We start from the raw sequence: 25,844 nt of genomic DNA on the forward strand, positions 1-25,844 counted from the left end.
GTTACATCCACACTGAAACAGACACCTGACATTAACACCTTTACAATCAGTTACATCCACACTGAAACAGACACCTCACATTAACACCTTTACAATCAGTTACATCCACACTGAAACAAACACCTCACATTAACACCTTTACAATCAGTTACATCCACACTGAAACAAACACCTCCTCACATTAACACCTTTACAATCAGTTACATCCACACTGAAACAAACACCTGACATTAACACCTTTACAATCAGTTACATCCACACTGAAACAGACACCTCACATTAACACCTTTACAATCAGTTACATCCACACTGAAACAAACACCTCACATTAACACCTTTACAATCAGTTACATCCACACTGAAACAGACACCTCACATTAACACCTTTACAATCAGTTACATCCACACTGAAACAAACACCTCACATTAACACCTTTACAATCAGTTACATCCACACTGAAACAAACACCTCACATTAACACCTTTACAATCAGTTACATCCACACTGAAACAGACACCTCACATTAACACCTTTACAATCAGTTACATCCAATGCCTTACACTATAAAAACACTGGATTGTTGGGTTATTGACAAACTGACGCCGTATAGCTGGAATATTGCTGAATGCCGCCTATGTACAATATCCACACATCTACATCATCCATATCCTCAACATCATCCACATCCTCAACATCATCCACATATCATCCATATCCTCAACATCATCCACATCCTCAACATCATCCACATCCTCAACTTCCTTCGCCAAACCCAAACTGAAACATCAATATCCTGACAATCACTGATTGACTTTAGACTTTATCTTTGGACAACTGATTATACTTGAACATATCGGTTGTCCTCTCTAGGTGAGGTGAGGTGAAACTGGGTTTAACGTCATGCTTGAGAATATTTCGCTCATATGACGACGTGCATGTGTGTGTATGTGTATGTGCGGTTGCTTGTACTAGCCCAGACTTAAGCTGGTTTTATAGTGCTAGCCCACTGAGATACCATGCCGCAGTGAAGCATGAATACCCCACTCAGACACAGTATACTGACTCCGAGCCGACCAGTCCTTGTTGTACCCATTAATGCCGAGCGGCAGGCAGGGACCAAGAAGTACCATATTTTAACGTCTTTTGGTATGACGCGGTCGGGGATCGAAGCCGCGACCTTCCGCTCTCCGGGCGGACTCTCTAACCACTACACCACGGAGGCGGTCCTGTCCTCTCTAGAACCCAGACAGAAGGCTTTACCCAGCTGTGCTTTCCTACAGTATTGGGGGATGACAGGGTAGTCTAGTGGTTAAAGCATTCTCCTGTCATACTGAAAACCTGGTTTGATTCCCCACATGGGTACAATGTGTGAAGCCCATTTCTGGTGTCCCCTGCCGTGATATTGCTGGAATATTGCTAAAAGCAGCATAAAACCAAACTCTCTCCTACCGTTATGGCTGTGTGTGTCAGTATGTTAATGATGTATACAGCAATCTTCAAGCTGTATGATTTCAGAGTGTAAATGAGTTGGGACAATCCAGTGAATCAGGTGCATCTGTCCACATCACTGGTGGGGACAACACACTATCAACCAATTCCGTGAGTCTGTTACCTAATTCCATTTGGTTGCCTCTCACAACAAGAGTGAATTGCTGGGAACCAATTCTACCCAAGAATCTCCTCAGGTGCAACCATGTGTATCTGCAGCCATATATTTGTATCTGTTGTAAGGGAGCCCTGTGGAAGACTTACTTTTCTTTAGCTGATGGCTCCTCGCTGTCCTGTTTCCCATCCTTGATGAAAGCCTCTTTCTCATGATCGCTGTAATGGAGAGGAAAACGTTAGTCTGGTGGAAAGAGTTGAGCCCTTGACCTATCTGTTCTACAGCATCTGCTGTCACACATTGATCTGTGTTGTATTGTGTCTGTGTTGTACTGTGTGTGTGTGTTGTACTGTGTGTGTGTTGTACTGTGTGTGTGTTGGACCTGATTTGCATTGTACTGAGTGCATGTTATACTGGGTCTGTCATACTGGATCAGTCATATAACTGGTCTGTCATATACCGGGTCTGTCATATAATTGGTCTGTCATATACTGGGTCTGTCATATACCGGGTCTGTCATATACTGGGTCTTTCATATACTGGGTCTGGGTCTGTCATATACTGGGTCTGTCATATACATGGTCTGGGTCTGTCATATACTGGGTCTATCATATACTGGTCTGTCTGGGTCTGTCATATACTGGGTCTGCCAGTCTGTCATATACTGGGTCTGGGTCTGTCATATACTGGGTCTGTCATATACTGGGTCTGTCATATACTGGGTCTGTCATATACTGGTCTGTCATATACTGGGTCTGTCATATACTGGGTCTGGGTCTGGGTCTGTCATATACTGGGTCTGTCATATACTGGGTCTGGGTCTGTCATATACCGGGTCTGTCATATACTGGGTCTGGGTCTGTCATATACCGGGTCTGTCATATACTGGGTCTGGGTCTGTCATATACCGGGTCTGTCATATACTGGGTCTGGGTCTGTCATATACCGGATCTGTCATATAATGGGTCTGGGTCTGTCATATACTGGGTCTGGGTCTGTCATATACTGGGGCTGTCATATATTTGGTCTGTCATATACTGGGTCTGTCTTATATTTGGTCTGTCATATACTTGGTCTGTCTGCTATTGGATCTGCATTACATGGTTACAAGAAGTTAATGACCAATCTGGTTCCTGCTGTCAGACATGATGTAAGTTCCTGGTACATATGCCAGCCAATAGTATTTGTACCAATGCCAGCGAACAGCATCTGAAGACTGAACCCAGTTTTCTGATAACTGCCCTGGGTTGACACTTACGCAGCCTCCGCATCGGCCCGTTCACCTCCAGCCTCTCCTCCAGTAACCTTCCCCTTGATTGTCCATAGCAGGCCACACTGCTTGGTGAAGTAGAAGGTGACATCGATGACGAGGAACAAGAGGATGATGATGGCGATCAGGATGCCAATGATGGCAGCAGTGGCCATTCCTTCTGTTTCTGAAGAAAATCAGGAAATTGGGGCATGTTAAGAGTCTTATGTTAGTCAGTAATGGCAGGCTTGCGGCCCTGCAACAAGCTAAGAACAACATGAGCGGAGTACAAAGAATGATTTGTATCTGTATGTCATTAACATTACAAATACTGTCTGACAAACAGTAAAAGTCTAATAGAGCACTATGATATGAACGAATATCAGACTTACCTTAGATGGGTACATAGACATAGATTTTGAATAGAGATATAGGATTTTTCGCTCTATATTTCACAATAATACAATATGATTATACTATGTCTTGATTTCTCCCAAATATTTAGTTTTACTATTTTACTGTAAGATTTTTTCCCTGTTTTGTTTCTCGTTTGACACAGCACTCAGCAATATTCCAGCTATATAGCAGCGATCTGTAACTAATAAAATATGGACCAGACAATCCAGTGATCAACAACATGAGCATCGATCTACAAAATTGGGATACTATCATGGAATAATAATTCATACAAAATTCAATATTACCACTACAAGCAATATATTAGGGTTCAGCAATTATTCAACAGTGTAGACCGAGCTTTTGTCTTACTGAAAGGTGTGACTAACAGTTGATTTCTTAATACCTTAGGCTGGGACTTATCTGGAGACATCTGTGAAACTGTGCAGTCATAACTTATACCTTATTCAATAGGATGTCTGTAAGATGAGTTTTATTACTTTCGACTGGAGTCTTTATCTAGGCTATTACTGATCATGATGAAACCAATATTCTATATTTATATTTTCCTAATATCTGAATCCTAATATATTGCTTGTAGTGGTAATAATGAATAATGAATTTTGTATGAATTATTATTCCAAGTGTCAACCAAGTCACAAATCTGACCATCTGACCCCATTAGTCGCCTCTTACGACAAGTATGGGTTGCTGAAGACCAATTCTAGCCCGGATCTTCACGGGTTTTACTATCAGAAGTCACAGGAGCAGAACACAGTGTCTATGTGACAAGACATACTGATGCTACTGATGTCTTCACTAAAACAAAGAACAGAAGGTACATACATGCAAGTTAGTGACACAAGTAAGACAATAAGCATTATCCCAGAGTGCACATACTGGCAAGATACCAACAGACATGTTGTGAACAATGCAGTTTTAGATGTAAGCTAACTAGTGCAGGTGGCTGAATGTGTGATATGAGAGCTATAGCACAGGTGAGTGTGTATATATGAGTGTGAGAGAGCTATAGCACAGGTGAGTGTGATATGAGAGCTATAGCACAGGTGAGTGTGATATGAGAGCTATAGCACAGGTGAGTGTGTGATATGAGAGCTATAGCACAGGTGAGTGTGATGCAGAGCTGAGAGCTATAGCACAGCTATAGCACAGGTGAGTGTGATATGAGAGCTATAGCACAGGTGAGTGTGATATGAGAGCTATAGCACAGGTGAGTGTGATATGAGAGCTATAGCACAGGTGAGTGTGATATGAGAGCTATAGCACAGGTGAGTGTGATATGAGAGCTATAGCACAGGTGAGTGTGTGATATGAGAGCTATAGCACAGGTGAGTGTGATATGAGAGCTATAGCACAGGTGAGTGTGATATGAGAGCTATAGCACAGGTGAGTGTGTGATATGAGAGCTATAGCACAGGTGAGTGTGATGATATGAGAGCTATAGCACAGGTGAGTGTGATGATATGAGAGCTATAGCACAGGTGAGTGTGATATGAGAGCTATAGCACAGGTGAGTGTGATATGAGAGCTATAGCACAGGTGAGTGTGATATGAGAGCTATAGCACAGGTGAGTGTGATATAGCACAGGTGAGAGCTATAGCACAGGTGAGTGTGATATGAGAGCTATAGCACAGGTGAGTGTGTGATATGAGAGCTATAGCACAGGTGAGTGTGTGATGTGAGAGCTATAGCACAGGTGAGTGTGATATGAGAGCTATAGCACAGGTGAGTGAGATAGCACAGAGAGCTATAGCACAGGTGAGAGTGATGTGATATGAGAGCTATAGCACAGGTGAGTGTGATATGAGAGCTATAGCACAGGTGAGTGTGATATGAGATAGCTATAGCACAGGTGAGTGTGATATGAGAGCTATAGCATAGCACAGGTGAGGTGAGTGTGATATATGAGAGCTATAGCACAGAGAGCTATAGCACAGGTGAGTGTGATATGAGAGCTATAGCACAGGTGAGTGTGATATGAGAGCATAGCACAGGTGAGTGTGATATGAGAGCTATAGCACAGGTGAGAGCACAGGTGATATGAGAGCTATAGCACAGGTGAGTGTGATATGAGAGCTATAGCACAGGTGAGTGTGATATGAGAGCTATAGCACAGGTGAGTGTGATATGAGGCTATAGCACAGGTGGAGTATAGCACAGGTGAGTGTGATATGAGAGCTATAGCACAGGTGAGTGTGATATGAGAGCTATAGCACAGGTGAGTGTGATATGAGAGCTATAGCACAGGTGAGTGTGATATGAGAGCTATAGCACAGGTGAGTGTGATAGCACAGGTGAGGAGCTATAGCACAGGTGAGTGTGATATGAGAGCTATAGCACAGGTGGTGTGTTATATGAGAGCTATAGCACAGGTGAGTGTGATATGAGAGCTATAGCACAGGTGAGTGTGATATGAGAGCTATAGCACAGGTGAGTGTGATATGAGAGCTATAGCACAGGTGAGTGTGTGATATGAGAGCTATAGCACAGGTGAGTGTGATATGAGAGCTATAGCACAGGTGAGTGTGATATGAGAGCTATAGCACAGGTGAGTGGCACAGGTGTGATATGGGAGCTATAGCAGAGCTATAGCACAGGTGAGTGTGTGATATGAGAGCTATAGCACAGGTGAGTGTGTGATATGAGAGCTATAACATAGGTGAGTGTGTGATATGAGAGCTATAGCACAGGTGAGTGTGTGATATGAGAGCTATAGCACAGGTGAGTGTGATATGAGAGCTATAGCACAGCATGAGTGCTATAGCATGGTGAGTGATATATAGAGGTGAGCTATATGAGTGTGTATATAGAGAGCTATAGCACAGGTGAGTGTGATGATATGAGAGCTATAGCACAGGTGATATGAGAGCTATAGCATAGGTGAGTGTGTGATATGAAAGCTATAGCACAGGTGTGTGATATGAAAGCTATAGCATAGGTGAGTGTGTGATATGAGAGCTATAGCATAGGTGAGTGTGTGATATGAGAGCTATAGCACAGGTGTGTGATATGAGAGTTATTACACAAGTGGCAGTGTGACACAAAAGTTATAGCACACGCTTGTGATATGAAAGTTTCCGCACAAGTGAGTGTGTGAACTATATAGCACAAGTGAAATGAGAACTATCGCAGAACTGAGCACAAATGAGAGGTGAAGTGAAAAAGTGTGCACAACAATTGAGTGACATATGAGAGCACATCAAGCAGGTGAAAGCACATAATGTGTGGAAGAAAGTGTTTGTGGCATAACGGTTAAAGCACATCCGGACTAGAGGCAGATTCCAAGTCAGTATCTTCTGACACACTTAGCTCCTATAAATTACTATCTGCTATATGTTAAGGGAGAGAGAGTTACCACATGATTCTATCTATAATTTCAGTAGCACACATAATTAACAAGATCTTGAATCCACTGTACGTCCCACACACCAAGTGGGGGAGACACTAGTTGGAGGATCAAATAAGGCCTGTCCAAGGATAGTAGAGACATTTCACAGCTAAATATGAGTTCACATGACTGCATGAACATCAATCAAAACACATCCAGAGTATGAGTTAAAAGACTGAAGTTTTCACTGGGCTCATCAGCTTCATCTTCTTGGAGGAAGGCCAAACTCAATAGGTGAGTGAGTGAGTGAGTATGGTTTTATGTCGCTTCTAGCAATATTCCATCAATATCACGGTGGGGGGAAACCAGAAATGGGCTTCACACATTGTACCCATGTGGGGAATCAAACCCGGGTCTTAAGCATGAGGAGTGAACGCTTTAACCATTAGGCTACCCCACCACCCAAACTCAATATGAGAGCAGCAGGCTCGGGTTTAGAGTCGACTTAATGACCCTTCTCCTGTATGGACATATCATCACTCTTTGAAAAGCTAATTGTATGTAGGGTATGATGTGGCCTGATGTGGTCTCATTTTGGAGAAATCTAGGTCACGTAAAGCATGTCAAGCTGAGGGTCAGGACTGGAGTGAATGACAGATTCATCAACAAGAGGAGCAGATTCACCCATTGACAAGGGAAGAATCCTTGTACAGGAATGCCTTCAGTTGGAGCATGACTATCAACAGATGTGTCCATAAGTTCTATTTGAGGGCGTATAAAGTTCTATTTGAGGGCGTCACACTAACCTTCAAAACTTCTGTCTCAGATAATTGCAGGGTAAGCACTTGTAGGATTACACAGTGCATCTATGAGGAACTGGTAAATTGTTGAGCATGTCATAAAATTATTTGGAAGACTACGAAGTCAATAAAATATTCTGGCACGGTCAAAAGACACAACTCTGCACTGCTAATTCCGGTTTCAAGGATATATAGTTTATCTGACAATAAAGACCATTAACCTGCACAAGAATAATGTTCAGGCAACTTCCTGACAGACGACATGTGTTTTGCCCTATCAAACCATCAATTGCTGGGGCTTGGTCTGAAGACAATACGTGTTGTTCCAGGGGAGATAATTTGTAGTTTCTACAGTGGGTTCTTTTCACCTTCTGCAGATCTGGCAGAATTCAAATCGGACAAATATACTCCTCCGATGTAAATAACGACCCTCCAAAGCCGAAGTAATAATAAAAATTTTATTCAACTCATTACTAAATGGAAAATAAACAAACATGAAAATGTTAAATTACAAGTGAATTATGACAGAGAAAACTACATCGAAACATACAAACATTCAACAAACATTGATCAGAGAGAACTAGCTAGTTCATCAGCCTCGCATTACAATACACTAAAATACATACTGAGTCAACTGAATGAGTGACCTTACAAGCTCTGCGTCTGTCAAGGCATATTTCTAGTAATCTTAGTAATTACAGAAGGTCAAAGTATGAACTGTGGACTAGAACACATGCTGATAAGGCGAAAGTGCGGACTCGAACATCTAGGTTGTGAAACTGTTTGGCGTAGACAATATGTAGATAGATATATATGCACAAAATTGACAAGGGACACTTGAGTAGTGTTGAGTTCGACGCACGATAGCTTGATGGAGTTTATATTGCCACAATGTCAAGCCACATCTAATACTTTGCAGTTTGGACAACACAATTTGAAGATACCATGTGAAACTTGGGACAACATCTACAGTGGTGGGGTAATGAATCACAACAATTCCTCGGATGCTCAAATGATTTAAGTATTTCCAAGATCCATAGTTTTTATATTCTAAGCATGAAGATTAGTTTTGATTTGGATATGAGCGATGTGTCCGGGATGATGATGCTGACTAAGGATGATGCTACCGATGGCGATGGCGATGTGATGAACCTAATGATGTCAGACATTGTGTATTTGCAAAATTCTCAATCTTGACTTCAAATTTAAGTCAAACTAAACCTAAAACAAAACAGCAAGCAGCAATTGATACGAAAACAATAGCACTTTATCTACATTGTAGATAACGTCCACTTGTCAAAGAGAAGCTTTCCTAGAAGATATTTCTCGACTATTTAGATAGTGTCCTGGGCCTTGGTGTGTGCAGGTGTCGTGGACCAGTATCTGCTGTGAGCCATGTTTAAGGTTGAGTGCAGAGTACAGGCACACAGACACGTTTGAGGAGCAAATCTTAAACTTGACCCACACAATCAGAAAGTCGTCATCTGAGTACAATGTGTTCTTAACAAGACAAAATACAGAACCATTTTTTGATTATTGTTTTCCCAAGATAACAGGTTCTCGACAGGTTTTACGATCTGTAGCCCACTGACAAAGGACGAACAAAAGGAACCCAATATGTGATTGCACGTCTTGCATAGTGGTGGAGAGAGAAGAAGGGTGAAGGACACATGAGACAGAAGCTATGACGGGAAGGGGAGATAATCACCTATTAGGAAATGTACACTTGGAGCTACAAGTCAAACTGTACAGGAACACACTGTGTGTAGAATCAGACAGAAACAACGTAACACACTGTATGTAGAATCCACAATGAGGCTCCCTTGAGCAACCACACAGACATGTTCTGGAGCCCTGAGTATTAGAAGGGAAACAAGCAGCAGACTCCAGACTGGGACACAAAATATTATAAACTGGTTACCATGGTAACACGATGACTTGTCTCAGCAGTGACTCATGTAGCAATAACAACAGTAACGGGAAATTGAGGATGTTGATTGGTGCATTCCAGAGTTACTTCTCAGATTCTAACAGATCACTCTAATTTTGACAGGGCATCCATCCTTTGGGCTAAGTTGTCTATCAAACACTTTCCCCACTGGTTCAACTGTAGATCAAACACTTTCCCAACTGGTTCAACTGTAGATCAAACACTTTCCCCACTGGTTCAACTGTTTATCAAACACTTTCCCCAATGGTTCAACTTCTCAAACACTTTCCCCACTGTTCAACTGCAGCTCAAACACTATATTCTTCTGAGCCTATGACTGCATGGTCCCTAGTTTGACTCTGACAAGCCCCACAGCAGCAGACATGCACCAACAGGAGGAAACTGGACATAGATCACAAAACAAACAGAAACCAGGATTTCAGAAACAACAAAATTATCCTACAAGTCAGAAGAGAAATGAGGTTTGATTGTTTCCCTGTGGGCCGCAACCGAGCATGTTGAGGCAAGAGATACAATGAAGGTGAATTGTCCAATGTATAATGTCAAACTGGCATAATGCGATTGCTACAACTAGTGTTCTCTATCGCTTGATATTAATACTGAATAATATCCCACATGTACAAATATGTACCACAAAAGAAATTCTTTCAGCACTATCGTAAAACCAAATTGGAACCAGGTATAATTTCAAATGTTATTTAGCATTTCATCGTGACATGATTACATGAAAGAATGCAGATTTTTCAAAAACATCCAAAGCGAGGATACTTTGACAAAATGAAGAAGTCTTGAAGAATTCAAATGTTCAAAGATCCACTTTATGATAAAAGTAACTGAAGACAAAGACTGTATACAGATGTACACTTATTTATCAAATCAATTAAAGGAACAATGTTCACATTCTGATCAAACTGAATAAATATGTTCATTATGTTCTCAGAACCAACTAAAGACAAATGTTCAAGTTCAGATCCAACCAACCGAAGAAAAATGCTCCCTTTCTTGTCGAACCAAGTAAATACCATTGTTGACTTTCCGATCAAGCCAATGAAAACCAAACGTCACCAACTGATCGAACCAACTAAATATAAATCTTTACTTTCTGATCAAACCAAATGAAGACAAATGATCTTTTTCTGATCCATGTAAATGCCAATTTACACTTCCTGATCCAACCAACGAAAGCCAAATGTCGCCTAGAGACCGAACCAATTGAATAAATGTACACTTTCTGATCCAACCAACGTAAGCCAAGTCACCTAGAGATCGAACCAACAAAATACAAACGGTTTACGGCTGGTCCCTCCCCACGAACAGGTTTAGAAGATGCTAGCAGTGGAGTGATTATGTCTGGTTTCTACAGGTAACACACTACTTATAAATACATCATGAAAATATCCCCTGTCTGGCATATGGACTAAGCATATGGAATGTTATGCCCAGCTATGACACGAGCTAAATGTCTAAAGAACTAATTTGCCAGCTGTTCAGGCTGTTCACAATACTGCATACAGCTTTTCATGTACAGAATAAGTGACAGTAGGTAAGTGCAGAATGACGTACCAATAAGTTCCACTACACTACTCATAGAAAACAATACATTTATAAAATAAATATAAACACATTGAAATTAAAAATCAATCAAACCTAAATGTTAATGAAAAATATTCTTTTCTCACATTCAAATTAAAATGTATTTGAAATGTTGCTAGGAAACAGGGAAGCTGGTTAATAATATCCACATTGGAGAAAATCTACTACGAAGTACAAATATCTTGTCAGAATTACCATAAATATGCAAATCCGTCTTATAAGTAGTTTGAATAATTTTGTCATTATACATTAATTGAAATTCTTCTTAACACTGAAACCTCCCACCAACGACAACCCTCGGTGCCATGAAGCAGGATGTCAGAAACACTCAAGAATGCAGCAGTTTTATACTGAAAACAGGGTACACTTTGCAGGTTTCCTATGAACAATTTCAAACAGATTATCTGAATAGTGTTGAGTGGCACACAGTCACATCATAATCGCTTGCCCTAATACCATCAGCTTCTATGAAGCCAAACTTTGTCATTCAGAATACGTCTTCAAACGAAGAGTTATCTTCAGCAAAATATTTCAGATTAAAATATTTTGTAATATTGTCTTGGCCCTGATTGAGAATACCACAACCTTGAAGTTTCATAAAATCATTTTAATTTTACTGTATAAGGAATATATAAAGAACATAATTAAGTATTAAACAATGGTGACCTTCCAATCAGAGTCAACGTATAAAAAAGAAAAAGTCATTAATTTTTTTTCAAATACAAGCCAAAACAGTGCTGTCTAATTTGGTGAGCATGTGAAGACCGTTGGATTGGTTCCAAGATTCTCAATTTCACTATTTCCCCTTCTGTTTTACAGATCTTTACACAACACGTAGACAATTTAACCTCCCCCCCAAAATATTGTTCACACCAATGAAATGGTCTCACCAAAATATACACACTGTCATGGTTTAACCATGATTCACACTTGTAAATATTCAACATTCAAACAAAACAGCATTGTTGCGTAATTAAATTATGAAAAGAATATTTATCAGCAAATATTCAACACTGAACGGTGACATCTCCGAGGTGTGATCAAAACTGGTTACAAGTGTTACTCGATCAAGCACCAAGTACTCAACATTGAAACATCCAAGAGCTTTTGATATCTGCGTTTAATATCCTTAACATCTTATATGGCACAGAACGAGTACCCATTACCTTAGTCATTCGCCATCAACATTCAGAGGCCAACATTGAAAAAATACTTGCTACACACACCGATCCGACTGCAGCAAGCGTAACATACGTACCACTAAACTTGACTAGGCTTTTGAGGGTGGCGCACAAAATCATAACAGATTGACTTACTTCATTCGTTACAATACCAGATGCTAGATCGATATGTACCTGTGTTAGCAGCAAGATGAAGGATGGTCAACAGCGGGTCTAATGTCATCGACTTCAATTGGATTGAACTGGATGACATGTGAGTATTTAAACGGATGCAGCCGCTGTTTGATCGAAGCCTTCATTTTCTGCTAACACACATACGTTACAAAGCAGCAGTCAGAGCTGAACTGTCAAGCATTGAGTAAACTGCACACATTGTAAATTTGTGTATGTTGATGTCTTTTCATACTGCAAGTTGTGCCGTAATTGGAATGATTGATAGATTGGGACCAGGTGCACCGGGTTCCAGTGTCTCCGGTTCAAAGATAATCTTGATGTGCACCTCGCGTTCACTCTTTCATTCGTAGTTGCCCTGCCTATGACGGACTGGGGAGGCGGCCGCGACGTCGCCATTATCAGCATACGGCCAGACTACGTGCCAGAAGGGCAGCAGACACAACCACCAGGGACGACAGGCTCACGTGCATTGAGATTGCGTTGCCGGTCACGGGAACTGAAAGAGCCAAATAAAAAACAGGTGAGATGCAGCTCGAATAGTGCGGTCCCACCAAAGGGGTGGGTGGATGGGTGGGGAGGGTAGGGGAGAGAGAATGTGCACTGCATCCCACCTAGGGAAAGCAGCAGGTGTAGGCATGGCGCCGATGTCCCATACAGGCAGACATGATGCATCTGGGATAACACGGCACTGTGACCCCATGAAGGTTTAGGGGCAAGGAGGGGGGCAGTGAAGGTGTGGGAGAGACAGGTAGTGTAGTCCCTTCAAGATGGAGGGGTTGGGGAGAGTGATCACTACCAACGACAGGGAAGTGGGCGTGGCAAGTTAATCCCACCCATGTGCAGGGAAGTAGGGATGGTATGGAGGAGGGTGGGTCAGGCAGGCATAGCATTGTGGTCCCATCCAGGAGGCCAGGGGGAGGGTGGCACGATCTTCTTATGAGTAAAATGGTTGGAAGTGGACATAGTAGGGATACATTGGCTCCAACGGCCGGTATGTGACCTAGGCGCCGTATCAAAAGGTAGGGAAGGTGCAGTGTCAGCAAGAAGACTTGGAAGGGTGTAAGCTTGAAAATGGTGTATGTATGGAAAAAGAAAAATCAAGTAATAAGTAAAAGTCTTGCAGTTAGTGTGAATGGAATTTTTTATATTTTGGGGGAATTGTCTGAGGAACATATTTAGATATTTTGACTTAAATCATCTTATAAAAATAAATTATCATGTAAATTACCCATTGTATTCTAATTTGTCAGTTGTATACTTGAACTAACCTGGGTCACTTTTAACATCTGTGTATGGTTACCATGGCAACCATCACTTTGCACAGCACCTTTCTCTAAATTCTTTTTCTGGCACTTCAAATCACAAGGACATCTGTTTTTATTTCAAAAAGCAGTTTGAACATGGCATTAAGCACGCTTACACTAACACTAAATTCATAAACTGAAAAAGAAAGTTAAAGATTAAGAATAGTTCTGAGGGGGGTTATTTTGAAATTGTTGCTCACAAAAACAAAAAAAAAAAAAAAAAAAAAAAAAAAAAAAAAACTGTAGAAATATACGATTTCTAATTTTGTTTTGCTCTTTATATAACATCCTGCACAAACAACAGTCTCAGTATTTGGAGATATATTAGGCCGACATTTTGAGAATTAAACTGATATTTTTGATCCCCTTAAACTGTTCATATTATTTAAATTCATGGGATTTTTAATACAGTCTCTCTTTTTATTAGGTGCATTGCAACTCCTTCCAGCAATAACAGTTACGTCTATAATAAGAACTTTTAATTGCAACTAGGGAAAATTCTACCCCTGCTTAAGAATGTGGCGAAATATCAGCCTTTGAACATGACTATATAAATCCTTGGCATAATGAGATAGTGTATATCATTGAACGTCAATTACACACAGACTGACTTAACAACTTCGTTATTCAACCTGAGGCTGACTTCCCAGTACCAGTGTCTGCCCTTACAGTTCATTTCTTCTCTTATGACTATTTGACTATCTGCGTACTCCCCAGCTTCATGATATTATCACTGTCATAACCTTGTTTATCTGATGTGGTTGAAAGTAATACATTAGTGCATAATGGTTTTCATTTCCCACATTTAAAGGTTGTCATTGAGCTGCACTAAAAGACTTCCATGCACCAATTCTCATGTGACATAAATATCACTGGTAAATTCTATTTCACTTTTTCTTAAACGAGGCTAACTGCACGGACTTGTCATATTCAAACTTACGTCCATGTTTTATTATTTTTTAGCAGAGGAAAATAAATAACTTGGTTCCCTTGAGTCTTTGTTTATATCAGTCTGCATGAATTACACACAGAAATAACTAACAAATACAAATAGTGAGTGAGTGAGTGAGTTTAGTTTTACGCCATTTTCAGCAATATTCCAGCAATATCACGGCAGAGGACAACACAAATGGGCTTCACACATTGTGCCCATGATGGGAATCGAACTCAGGTCTTCAGCGTGATGAGCAACGCTTCAACCACTAGGCTACCCCACACTAAAAATAGCTTTATCAACATAGTAATCCTTAGGATTTATCATTACAAAGTATAGTATAAAATATTTTCAGACGGACTGTTCTATATTGTTTATACATACTACTCAATTTAGGGATATTAGGATTGTTGAGATTGTTGCGAGTGATAGCTAAAACGATAGCATTTGATAATGCCATGAACTCCATTGCAGCCCCCCATCAACTAAATGAGCTCACAATTAAATTTTATTGCAGTACATAATATCTCAGTATCCCGATGAAACATCAGGGTATTACCTTGCCCTACAAAACTACAGGTCCCTCAATTACTAACTTCAAGGCTTACAGGAAGAATGGTGATTCTGTAATGTAATTAGGAAGCATGTTGCACTGAATGTAAAAGGTAATAATTATATTTATAGCACAAACTTAATATTTTGTTGTGGAGAAATTGTCGAGGAAAATACAGTATATCGGGATTATCCTTTCGCACGGGATATATATGTTTTTTTTCTGTATACAGTCTCTACATAAGCATACCAGACACACCTTTCAGCATTGCGTAAATCACTGTTTAACGATGGTGTTCAAGATGTGTACGGATCAGATTGTTCACTGAGTGCAGAAAGAGAGAAAGTGCCTGATAGAGGTTTGTGTGCTCCTAACCCACTTAGCAGACAGATTGAGGGCATGGTGGTGGTGGTGATGATGCAGGAGGAGGGGGAAGGAGTTGGCGGGTGCAACGTTGTCGCTGCTGTGGGATTCCTGGCACAGGGAGAGACACACAGACATGATGTGGTTAGATTGATGGGTAGTTGGTAGGGAAGCACAAAATTCATTATTGTGTTTCTAGAGGTTAAAAAAAAGAAAATTAAAACAAAATTGAATTTTGGCTTCTTTTTTCCCCCGAAAAAGTGGAATTTGAGAAATGACAACAACATGATACCTCAAAATGTGATTAGGCAAAGAGGTGATGTTAGCTAATGATGATGATGATGATGATAATGATGATGATGGTTGACAACATTCCAAGCAAGGGCATGCACTTGCAAAAATAAGTAAAAATAAAAAAGGAAAAAAAATCGTCACTCAACTAAATATAAAACCATGTTCATGCAATGATAAATGGCACCACCATGCATCTTCCTGGACTTGGTGACAAAACTGTGCATCTATCAACATCCATACATCTACATCTGGCAGCTGCTGCCTCTGTCCTGAAGGTGGCACCAAGACGTCATCGACTGGCAGGCTCAATAGTCGGGCTACTGACTCATTTCCCGTAACCTCAGAACCGGCTAGGCAATACTTCCCCCAAAACAGAGCATTCCCCCTACCAAATTATGTTCTGCATGTCAACTGCTACCATCATGCAAGTTCACCCTCATGGTCACACATAGCAAGGATCAACTTCTGTTATATTGTTTCTTTCATGGGTGTTTTTGGGGAGTAAAGTCTGCAAATCTGGCTTTGCTATAATTAACTTACCTAAAATGTGTTTTGAATAAGTGTGCAAGCTGGCTACAACTGGGTATGTGTATGTAGCCTGGTATTGTGTATCTATCTAGGCGTCTGGTATTGTGTATCTAGCCTGGTGTCTGGTATTGTGTATCTAGCCTGGTGTCTGGTATTGTGTATCTACCCTGGTGTCTGGTATTGTGTATCTAGCCTAATGTCTGGTATTGTGTATCTAGCCTGGTCTGGTATTGTGTATCTAGCCTGGTGTCTGTATCTAGTATTGTGTATGTAGCCTGGTGTCTGGTATTGTGTATCTAGCCTGGTGTCTGGTATTGTGTATCTAGCCTAGTGTCTGGTATTGTGTATCTAGCCTGGTGTCTGGTATTGTGTATCTAGCCTGGTGTCTGGTATTGTGTATCTAGCCTGGTGTCTGGTATTGTGTATCTAGCCTGGTGTCTGGTATTGTGTATCTAGCCTGGTGTCTATCTGTATGTGTGTATTGTCTAGCCTTGTGTCTAGCCTGGTGTCTGTGTATTGTGTACCCTGGTGTCTGGTATTGTGTATCTAGCCTGGTGTCTGGTATTGTGTATCTAGCCTGGTGTCTGGTGTCTGGTATGTCTGGTATTGTGTATCTAGCCTCAGTGTCTGTATTGTGGTATTGTGTATCTAGCCTGGTGTCTGGTATCTAGTGTATCTAGTGTCTGGTGTCTGTGTGTATCTAGCCTGGTGTCTGGTATTGTGTATCTAGCCTGGTGTCTGGTATTGTGTATCTAGCCTGGTGTCTGGTATTGTGTATCTAGCCTGGTGTCTGGTATTGTGTATCTAGCCTGGTGTCTGGTATTGTGTATTTAGCCTGTGTCTCTGGTATTGTGTATCTAGCCTGGTGTCTGGTATTGTGTATCTAGCCTGGTGTCTGGTATTGTGTATCTAGCCTAGTGTCTGGTATTGTGTATCTAGCCAGGTGTCTGGTATTGTGTATCTAGCCTGGTGTCTGGTATTGTGTATCTAGTCTGGTATTGTGTATCTAGCCTGGTGTCTGGTATTGTGTATCTAGCCTGGTGTCTGGTATTGTGTATCTAGCCTGGTGTCTGGTATTGTGTATCTAGCCTGGTGTCTGGTATTGTGTATCTAGCCTGGTGTCTGGTATTGTGTATCTAGCCTGGTCTGGTATTGTGTATCTAGCCTGGTGTCTGGTATTGTGTATCTAGTCTGGTGTCTGGTATTGTGTATCTAGCCTGGTGTCTGGTATTGTGTATCTAGCCTGGTGTCTGGTATTGTGTATCTAGCCTGGTGTCTGGTATTGTGTATCTAGCCTAGTGTCTGGTATTGTGTATCTAGCCTGGTGTCTGGTATTGTGTATCTAGTCTGGTGTCTGGTATTGTGTATCTAGTCTGGTATTGTATCTAGTCTGGTATTGTGTACCTAGCCTGGTGTCTGGTATTGTGTATCTAGTCTGGTATTGTGTACCTAGCCTGGTGTCTGGTATTGTGTATCTAGTCTGGTGTCTGGTATTGTGTATCTAGCCTGGTGTCTGGTATTGTGTATCTAGCCTGGTGTCTGGTATTGTGTATCTAGTCTGGTATTGTGTATCTAGCCTGGTGTCTGGTATTGTGTATCTAGTCTGGTATTGTGTATATAGTCAAGGATTTAGCCTGGTGTCTGGAGTCCTGCCGATCTGCCACATCAACAACATGTACACTCGTTAATCCACATATCAGCATGCATATTGAGACAAAGACAAATCTGTGAGAACTAAATCCAGAACATTCCAAGAGAAAAGCTCTCACAGCTCATAGTGGCAATACGATTCATCCTTGTCAACCAAATCACACAAAGGAGAGTTTCATTTTAAAAAACATCTTAGAAATTCAAACAAGGTCATAAATGTCCATCTCAAGGTCATTAAAATGCATTCCCAGAAGTAGAAAGTCCTACTAGATGTTGGAGACAGAGTAATGAGATTTACACCACCTCGAACACTATTCCAGTAGCTGGGCAGCAGCTGACATTAACTGTACACAGACCTCATGGTAAGGACAGAAAGCTTCAGTCACAAGACATAAGAAATTAACTTAAAGTCAACAAGTTACAAAGAGTATTTCAGTCATACCATGGCAGTTCAGTGTTGTGAAGGCCGAAATGATTTATTCCTGTCACAAGACACAAGGGCTGTAGGTTGCCGTCTCATCCCGAACCAACACCAAACAACCTTCTGACCAATCTAACCTCCTGCTCAATACATTCCAGTTCAATTATTCAAAAGCAATATGGTCACTTGATGCAATACACAAACCAAGCTCTGTTCCTTGCAGATTTTCAAGTCAGAATCTGATGTCAGCATATTTATGTAGCAGATACGTAAAAAACAGAAAAAATCTCACATTTAGACAGACAGTTCTACTGCTTATGCACCAATGATGACAGCAGAGAAGCACAAGGACAGATGAAATCTATCAACTACAGATGTCCTCTTTCGAGGAAAGGGCAAACAAGATCGTCAAAACCTCCTTCAGACAAGTAGTGAGTGACTTTAGTGTAGTTTTACATCGCACTCAGCAATATTCCAGCTATATGGCTGCGGTCTGTAAATAATCGAATCTGGACCAGACAATCCAGTGATTGGGATACAATGACATGTGTCAATCAACTCAGCAAGCCTGACCACCTGATCCTGTAAGTTGGCTCTTAAGACTAGGATGGTTTAGTGAAAATCAATTCTAGCCCGGATCTTCACGGGTCCCTTCAGACAATTAAGAGCTGATGACGATGTGACCGTTTTCAGCACAATTGTTACTGAGGCTCTATTCAACAGCTGACCCTGTTGGTCAGGAACTAGCAACGCTGAGTTATGTTGTTCCAATGACTGAACCAGTTTTGAACCAGTTCCTCCAGTTGCCAGGCAACGGTGGTACAACTCTTGCACCAGTGCTTCAGGTTGCTAAGCAACCATGGAATAGTTCTTCTAAATATCGTTTCCGTTTGCCAGACAATGGTGGTACACTTCTGCAACAGTTCCTCACTTTGCCAGGAATCATTGGTACAAAAGTGCTTCAGCTTGCCAGGTAACTGTGGTACAACTCTTGCTGCTTAGGACTTTTAATCACTGACCCATAAACATTTATTGTTCTGTTTTGTCTTTTTATGAGTGAGTGAGCGAGTTTAGTTTTACGCCCCTTTTAACAATATTCCAGCTATATCACAGCGGATGACACCAGAAAAGGGCTTCACATATTGTACCCATGTGGGGAATCGAACCCGGGTCTTCGGCGTGACGAACGAATGCTTTAACCACTACGCTACCCCACCGCCCCTGTCTTTTTATGACTACACACAGAAATAGTGAAGCTGTATGAAGTCAGCCTGTCAACGTTCCAGCTTGGGACAAGCAAACCATCGGTACAATGACAGTGCAATGACTATGCCAACTACAAGCATAGGTGGCTGAAGGCCAGTTCTAACCCTGGATACCCATAGGGTCCACTCCTGGCCCCTTATCTTCCCTCGCTATGGGTTAACATAAACCTAGTCACATCATGGAGACCAAACTTCAATTGTGCAGGCAAAATAAAGATCACTGGAGCCATGGATAAGGAAATGAGAAATAATTTTCTCCCTGGATGGGCCAGGAACTCATGCAATGTTCCTATACCCGGACAAAATGCACTGGGCCCTTCTTCTCGAAACGTTCGTAGCCCTAAGAATTCTTAACTTTGATCATAGCCAATGTGTTAAGAATGGGCTTAAGAAGTTCGTAGGGCTTAAGAAGTTTCGAGAAAAGCTAGCCAGGTGTCCACTGGTGTCCAATGGGACAGAAGGGTTGAATTAAGGGAGTCATTTGAAGGTGACAGTAATTACATGTGAAAGATCCCTAGCTCAGAGCACTGCTACTGCCTAGCACCTTACTTGTGGGGCCACTCACCATAACAAGGCTTTGGTTGAGATAGGAAGTTGTCTTTTGGTAAAACCCTGATATTGGAACAGACATCTGCTCAGCTGTTGCTGTACCAACAAGGATACATTTGCACTGCTTAAGGATTGGGTGTGACAAGACCTTGTGTCTGGATTAAAACTTAGACACTTGAATAGAACTCAGAATAGATTCTACTTGAATTTCACCAGCTAACAGATTCCCACAGAGTTACACACAACAGGGACTGGGTGAGGGAAGAGCTGGTTGAAACAGAACTGGAAACTTTACTTTTACCATGAAATCTTACACTGGATTAGAACTTGGCACTTGGCTCTGGGTTGAAATCTTACATTGGAACAGAACTTGGGACTAGGCCCTGGGTTGATGTCTTACATTGGAACAGAACTTGGGACTTGGGACTTGGCTCTGGGTTGAAATCTTACATTGGAGCAGAACATGGGACTAGGCCCTGGGTTGATATCTTACATTGGAGCAGAACTTGGGACTTGGCTCTGGGTTGAAATCTTACATTGGAGCAGAACTTGGGACTTGGCTCTGGGTTGAAATCTTACATTGGAGCAGAACATGGGACTAGGCCCTGGGTTGATGTCTTACATTGGAACAGAACTTACATTGGAGCAGAACATGGGACTTGGGACTTGGGACTTGGCTCTGGGTTGAAATCTTACATTGGAGCAGAACTTGGGACTTGGCTCTGGGTTGAAATCTTACATTGGAGCAGAACATGGGACTAGGCCCTGGGTTGATATCTTACATTGGAACAGAACTTGGGACTTGGCTCTGGGTTGGGATCTTACATTGGAACAGAACTTGGGACTGGGCTCAGGGTTGATGTCTTACATTGGAGCAGAACATGGGACTTGGCCCTGGGTTGATATCTTACATTGGAGCAGAACTTGGGACTTGGCTCTGGGTTGAAATCTTACATTGGAGCAGAACATGGGACTTGGCTCTGGGTTGAAATCTTACATTGGAACAGAACTTGGGACAAGGCTTTGGGTTGGGATCTTACATTGGAACAGAACTTGGGACTTGGCTCTGGGTTGAAATCTTACATTGGAACAGAACTTGGGACTTGGCCCTGGGTTGAAATCTTACATTGAGCAGAACATGGGACTAGGCCCTGGGTTGATATCTTACATTGGAGCAGAACTTGGGACTTGGCTCTGGGTTGAAATCTTACATTGGAACAGAACTTGGGACTTGGCTCTGGGTTGAAATCTTACATTGGAGCAGAACATGGGACTAGGCCCTGGGTTGATATCTTACATTGGAACAGAACTTGGGACTTGGCTCTGGGTTGAAATCTTACATTGGAGCAGAACATGGGACTAGGCCCTGGGTTGATGTCTTACATTGGAGCAGAACTTGGGACTTGGGCTCTGGGTTGATATTTACATTGGAGCAGAACTTGGGACTTGGCTCTGGGTTGAAATCTTACATTGGAGCAGAACATGGGACTTGGCTCTGGGTTGAAATCTTACATTGGAGCAGAACTTGGGACTTGGCTCTGGGTTGAAATCTTACATTGGAGCAGAACATGGGACTTGGCTCTGGGTTGAAATCTTACATTGGAGCAGAACTTGGGACTAGGCTCTGGGTTGAAATCTTACATTGGAACAGAACTTGGGACTTGGCTCTGGGTTGAAATCTTACATTGGAACAGAACTTGGGACTTGGCTCTGGGTTGAAGTCCTACATTGGAACAGAACCTGGGACTTGGCTCTGGGTTGAAATCTTACATTGGAACAGAACTTGGGACTAGGCTCTGGGTTGGGATCTTACATTGGAGCAGAACTTGGGACTTGGCTCTGGGTTGAAGTCTTACATTGGAACAGAACCTGGGACTTGGCTCTGGGTTGAAGTCTTACATTGGAACAGAATTTGGGTCTTGGCTCTGGGTTGAAATCTGTCATTAGTATACTACATGGGTCTTGGCTTTGGAATCAAACCTGATACTGGAACAAAACTCAGACTTGTCCCTGGGATCAAACCGGATATTGAAATAGAACGACATACAAAAATAATTTGAGATTCACATCGGCAGTTTTCTGCAGGCACGGCAGGGCATCAAGGCTGACCATTCCTGCCGAGACAGGCAAGCAAGACAAGCACCAAGCTGAGAACGGATGCAGAGTACTTTAAATCTACCTGAATCTTCTGACGAGGATGCAGTGACGGCCAGGCTACTCGAGGACGTGGCTAGCAAGTACACAACACACTTAAAGCAACTGGGTAAAACCCTGCTGATTCAAGCCTGACTGTGGGTCTAATAGCAACGTATTGTATACAGCATGGAAAACACTTGTCATCACTTGATTGGTATATCAGTTAATGAATGGGAGGGTTAGATTTGAAGCCAATTTGAACAATTTTCCAGTTACATCATGGCATGTCAGCTCATTGTGGGCAGAGTGAGTGAGTGGGTTTTACGCCGCTTTTAGCAATATTCCAGCAACATCACGGCGCGGGGACACCAGAAATGGGCTTCACACATTGTACCCATGTGGGAATCGAGCCCGGGACTTCGACGTGAACACTTTAACCACAAGGCTACCCCACCGCCCCTGATGTGGGTGGAAGCAGTCAGTGATGGCTGCATGAGATGTCTGCCGATACGGTGAAACCCACGACCACTGGCATGGTGCTGACAAACCCAGACACATAATCGGGGTGAAACAGGATTCAAACCCAGAATCATAGGTTTCTTAGACGTCTCCAAGGGACACAACTCTGCAAGGCAAACTGTGCCACCTTACGAAACTGGGCCATTTGGGCCCGTAATTAATTATGCTTACTGAAATACAAGAGACGACATGATTATTTTTATCAAGGTTGATGATCGTCGTTAGAATGCACATAGAACCTTCCTATGATAGATGCCTAGATACTTACTGAAAGTCATGATTTCATAATAATGAGTCAGAAAATACATACAGGTGAAAATGGTTGAAAAAAAAGTTTTAAGAATGAGCTGTAGCAGAATTAAATAGGAGTTCAATAAGAAGACTTTTATGAGCTTAACTAGGAACAATGAATCCAGAGAGAATTTACAATGAAGCGTCATTGATCTCAACACAGAAACAGATAATTGGCACTACAAGAAGCTGAAAGAGGATACAGTTAATAATGATTGTATATCTAGACAGAGATGGTAGACAGTTTAACTTGGCTGGAAGTTCCGGCTCATCAATATTTAACACAGAGTTGATCAAGCAATGTACAGGGGATGGCTGGGGTGTCCCGCTGTTGACGGTGTGCGAGTCATGCAGGCAGTATACCACATAGATCTGTGTTAAACAAGGAAATAAAACCCACGGAATGTGTGTGCAACACGGGAACCAGAGCTGGGGCCCGATCCACAAACCGTTCGTAGAGCTACGTGTTCGTAAGCCTACGATAAACTAGAGTTACGACAGGTCGTAACGTTACGAATGCTTTGTGGATCTGGACCATGATTATTTCGACAACACATAGCCAGTGAATCCAAGACTGACAGCCTCTTACTAAAACAAATCACTATGATTCTACAATACCAGATAATGATGATATAAGGCATGTGTTGACAGTAGTGACACAACGTAAGCACAACGTCTATGGAATTCTACAAAGCAGCTGTGTCTTGTACTCCAAATATCTTCAGTTCCATTGTTTACAAGTTACGTACGACGCTGCATGAAGCAATGTTACAGCCAGGTCACAGCAGGGGTACAGACAACCATTGGGATTCAAACCCAGACCTTCAGCATGACAAATGAGCGCAGGACCCATGGGACCACCCATCACCCATGTAACGCAGATACTTTCCCAAACAAATCTAAAAGCACATTCAGCATTCCTGCAAAATAATATGAACAGTGATGGCCGGAGATTATTGAGAGAACAAAGTGATACACATATTGATCATTCACATAGAACAGAAACTAATTCAACTGGTGGAAATAGGTAGAGCGTACACCACCCTGGGGTCTTCCTGCGGTAGTATGTAGGTTTCCGGCTGCATCTAAGCAACATTTAACATTCATCTAATGAAAGCACATTTGGGTACAACAGATCTAGACCGAGTGCTTCGTCTTGGTATCTTACACATCAATAGCCCTTGTAAAGCAACACAGATTTCTCCATGGTGCATCAACAGCCATGGGAGCAGTTCTTCAACACTCAACTTTTCACGTGCCTCAATAGAAATCACTTTAAGAAAACGTAACACTGAATTTGAAATGTCCTTGAGTCAAATTTCCCAATTAATCGTTATACATGTTTTAACATTTCTTTTCTGATGAAAATTTGTTCAGACATTGAGGAAAATTTGTTTAGACTTTTTCTTCAAACTTCGTAATAGGCGATACATGTAATGTGAGAGCACTGAGGCAGTGAAAGTTCTGAGGGTTTCATAGCGACATGCTGAATGGACGATGCATTGAATAAAGTACCTCCTCCTGTCTGGGGCCCAGTGTCGGCCACGACACCACCTCCTGAGATTCCATCGTCAGTGACTACAAGCATAAGTCAGCATTCAGTCAAGGGAGATAATCAGTCACTCTGGCTTCAACAGTGAACCAGGTCAGAGAACATACTTCAGGAACACGCTCACGTGATCATCGCAGCGACAGTGCCGATTTCCGACACTCTTGTAATGAAGGATTTAGGACATCTATGACTTTGGAGTGCCTTACAGTGTACAGATTTGGGTATTGCTATGACAGTACAGATTTGGATATTGGAAAAATACAGCTTGATGACATCACAATGGCTTTAGAAATCCTCATATCAAACATATTTAGGGCATTGCTATGACAATACAGATTTGAGATATTGCAGGATTGCAAAATTATGGCATCACCAGGTTATATTATACAGGTTTGGGGCATCACTAGGACAATGCAGGTTTTGGGGCCTTTTAAACAATACAGGTTTGGGGCACTGAAACGATAGACGTACAACTCGTAATGACTGAAAATCCAAATATACTTAGCGGCACCACTAGATAAATGCAGGTTGAAGGCAATAATGTTTTGTGATATGACAACTTTTGTGGCATACTTCAACCAAACTTCCTGGCACAGAATCCCGAGACTCGTCAGTTTGTCCTCGTGGTTGGTGCCCGGAAATCTATGGCCAATCAGGACACCAACATGTCGTCACATCACAGGTGACACACCTTGTGACACTGTCTAAACCCAACATCATAGAGAAGAGACAGAAACGTTCATCTCAAAACAACATTTTCAAGAAACAAGCTGAAATAACATCAAACAACAAAAAATACACCCGTGGGTCAAATTCCAGGGCCAAACTGTCAATTAGTTTTTCAATGAAAAGGAAAGTGTAACAACTTGAACAGAAGGAACAGGATGTGTTAGTAGGAACGTCAGGTCGACAACACAGCCTGTTCTTACCCACTCTCTGTCGACTAAGATCGATACCCTGTAATATCTGCAGCATTGGGGTGGTCGCTAAAACAAAATACACTTGCTTAAACTTATGGTAATTCTTGCCCCAAATATTCCTGTATATAGGAACTAGAATAAAATGATTCATCTCATATCGAAAATGAGAACACGACGAAGATCGATACCCTGTAATATCTGCAGCATCGGAGCGGTCGCTAAAACAAAATACACTTGCTCAAACTTGAGTTAACTCTTGCCCAAATT

General features: G+C 41.8%; 1 protein-coding gene and 1 long non-coding RNA gene across 2 annotated transcripts in view; both read right to left on the bottom strand.

The window, feature by feature from the left end:
- The window catches only part of LOC124255060 (neural cell adhesion molecule 1-like), a 50,309-nt gene that overhangs the window by 10,682 nt on the left and 13,783 nt on the right, over positions 1-25,844 (bottom strand). The window contains exons 11-12 of the mRNA XM_046688896.1: positions 2,863-3,040; positions 1,754-1,822 (exon numbers count right to left, since the gene is read on the bottom strand). Coding sequence (XP_046544852.1) covers positions 1,754-1,822; positions 2,863-3,040 — 247 coding nt within the window. The remainder of the gene's footprint in view (positions 1-1,753; positions 1,823-2,862; positions 3,041-25,844) is intronic.
- Positions 7,844-24,458, bottom strand: LOC124255063. The gene is made up of 3 exons (XR_006892616.1): positions 24,445-24,458; positions 19,137-19,142; positions 7,844-11,207 (listed from the first exon to the last, which is right to left on the bottom strand). It is a non-coding gene; the product is annotated as an uncharacterized LOC124255063 (long non-coding RNA).

The sequence above is a fragment of the Haliotis rubra genome, unplaced genomic scaffold (genome assembly GCF_003918875.1).
Source record: "Haliotis rubra isolate DU_JTF1 unplaced genomic scaffold, ASM391887v1 Scf590, whole genome shotgun sequence".
NCBI classification, from domain to species: Eukaryota; Metazoa; Mollusca; class Gastropoda; order Lepetellida; family Haliotidae; genus Haliotis; species Haliotis rubra.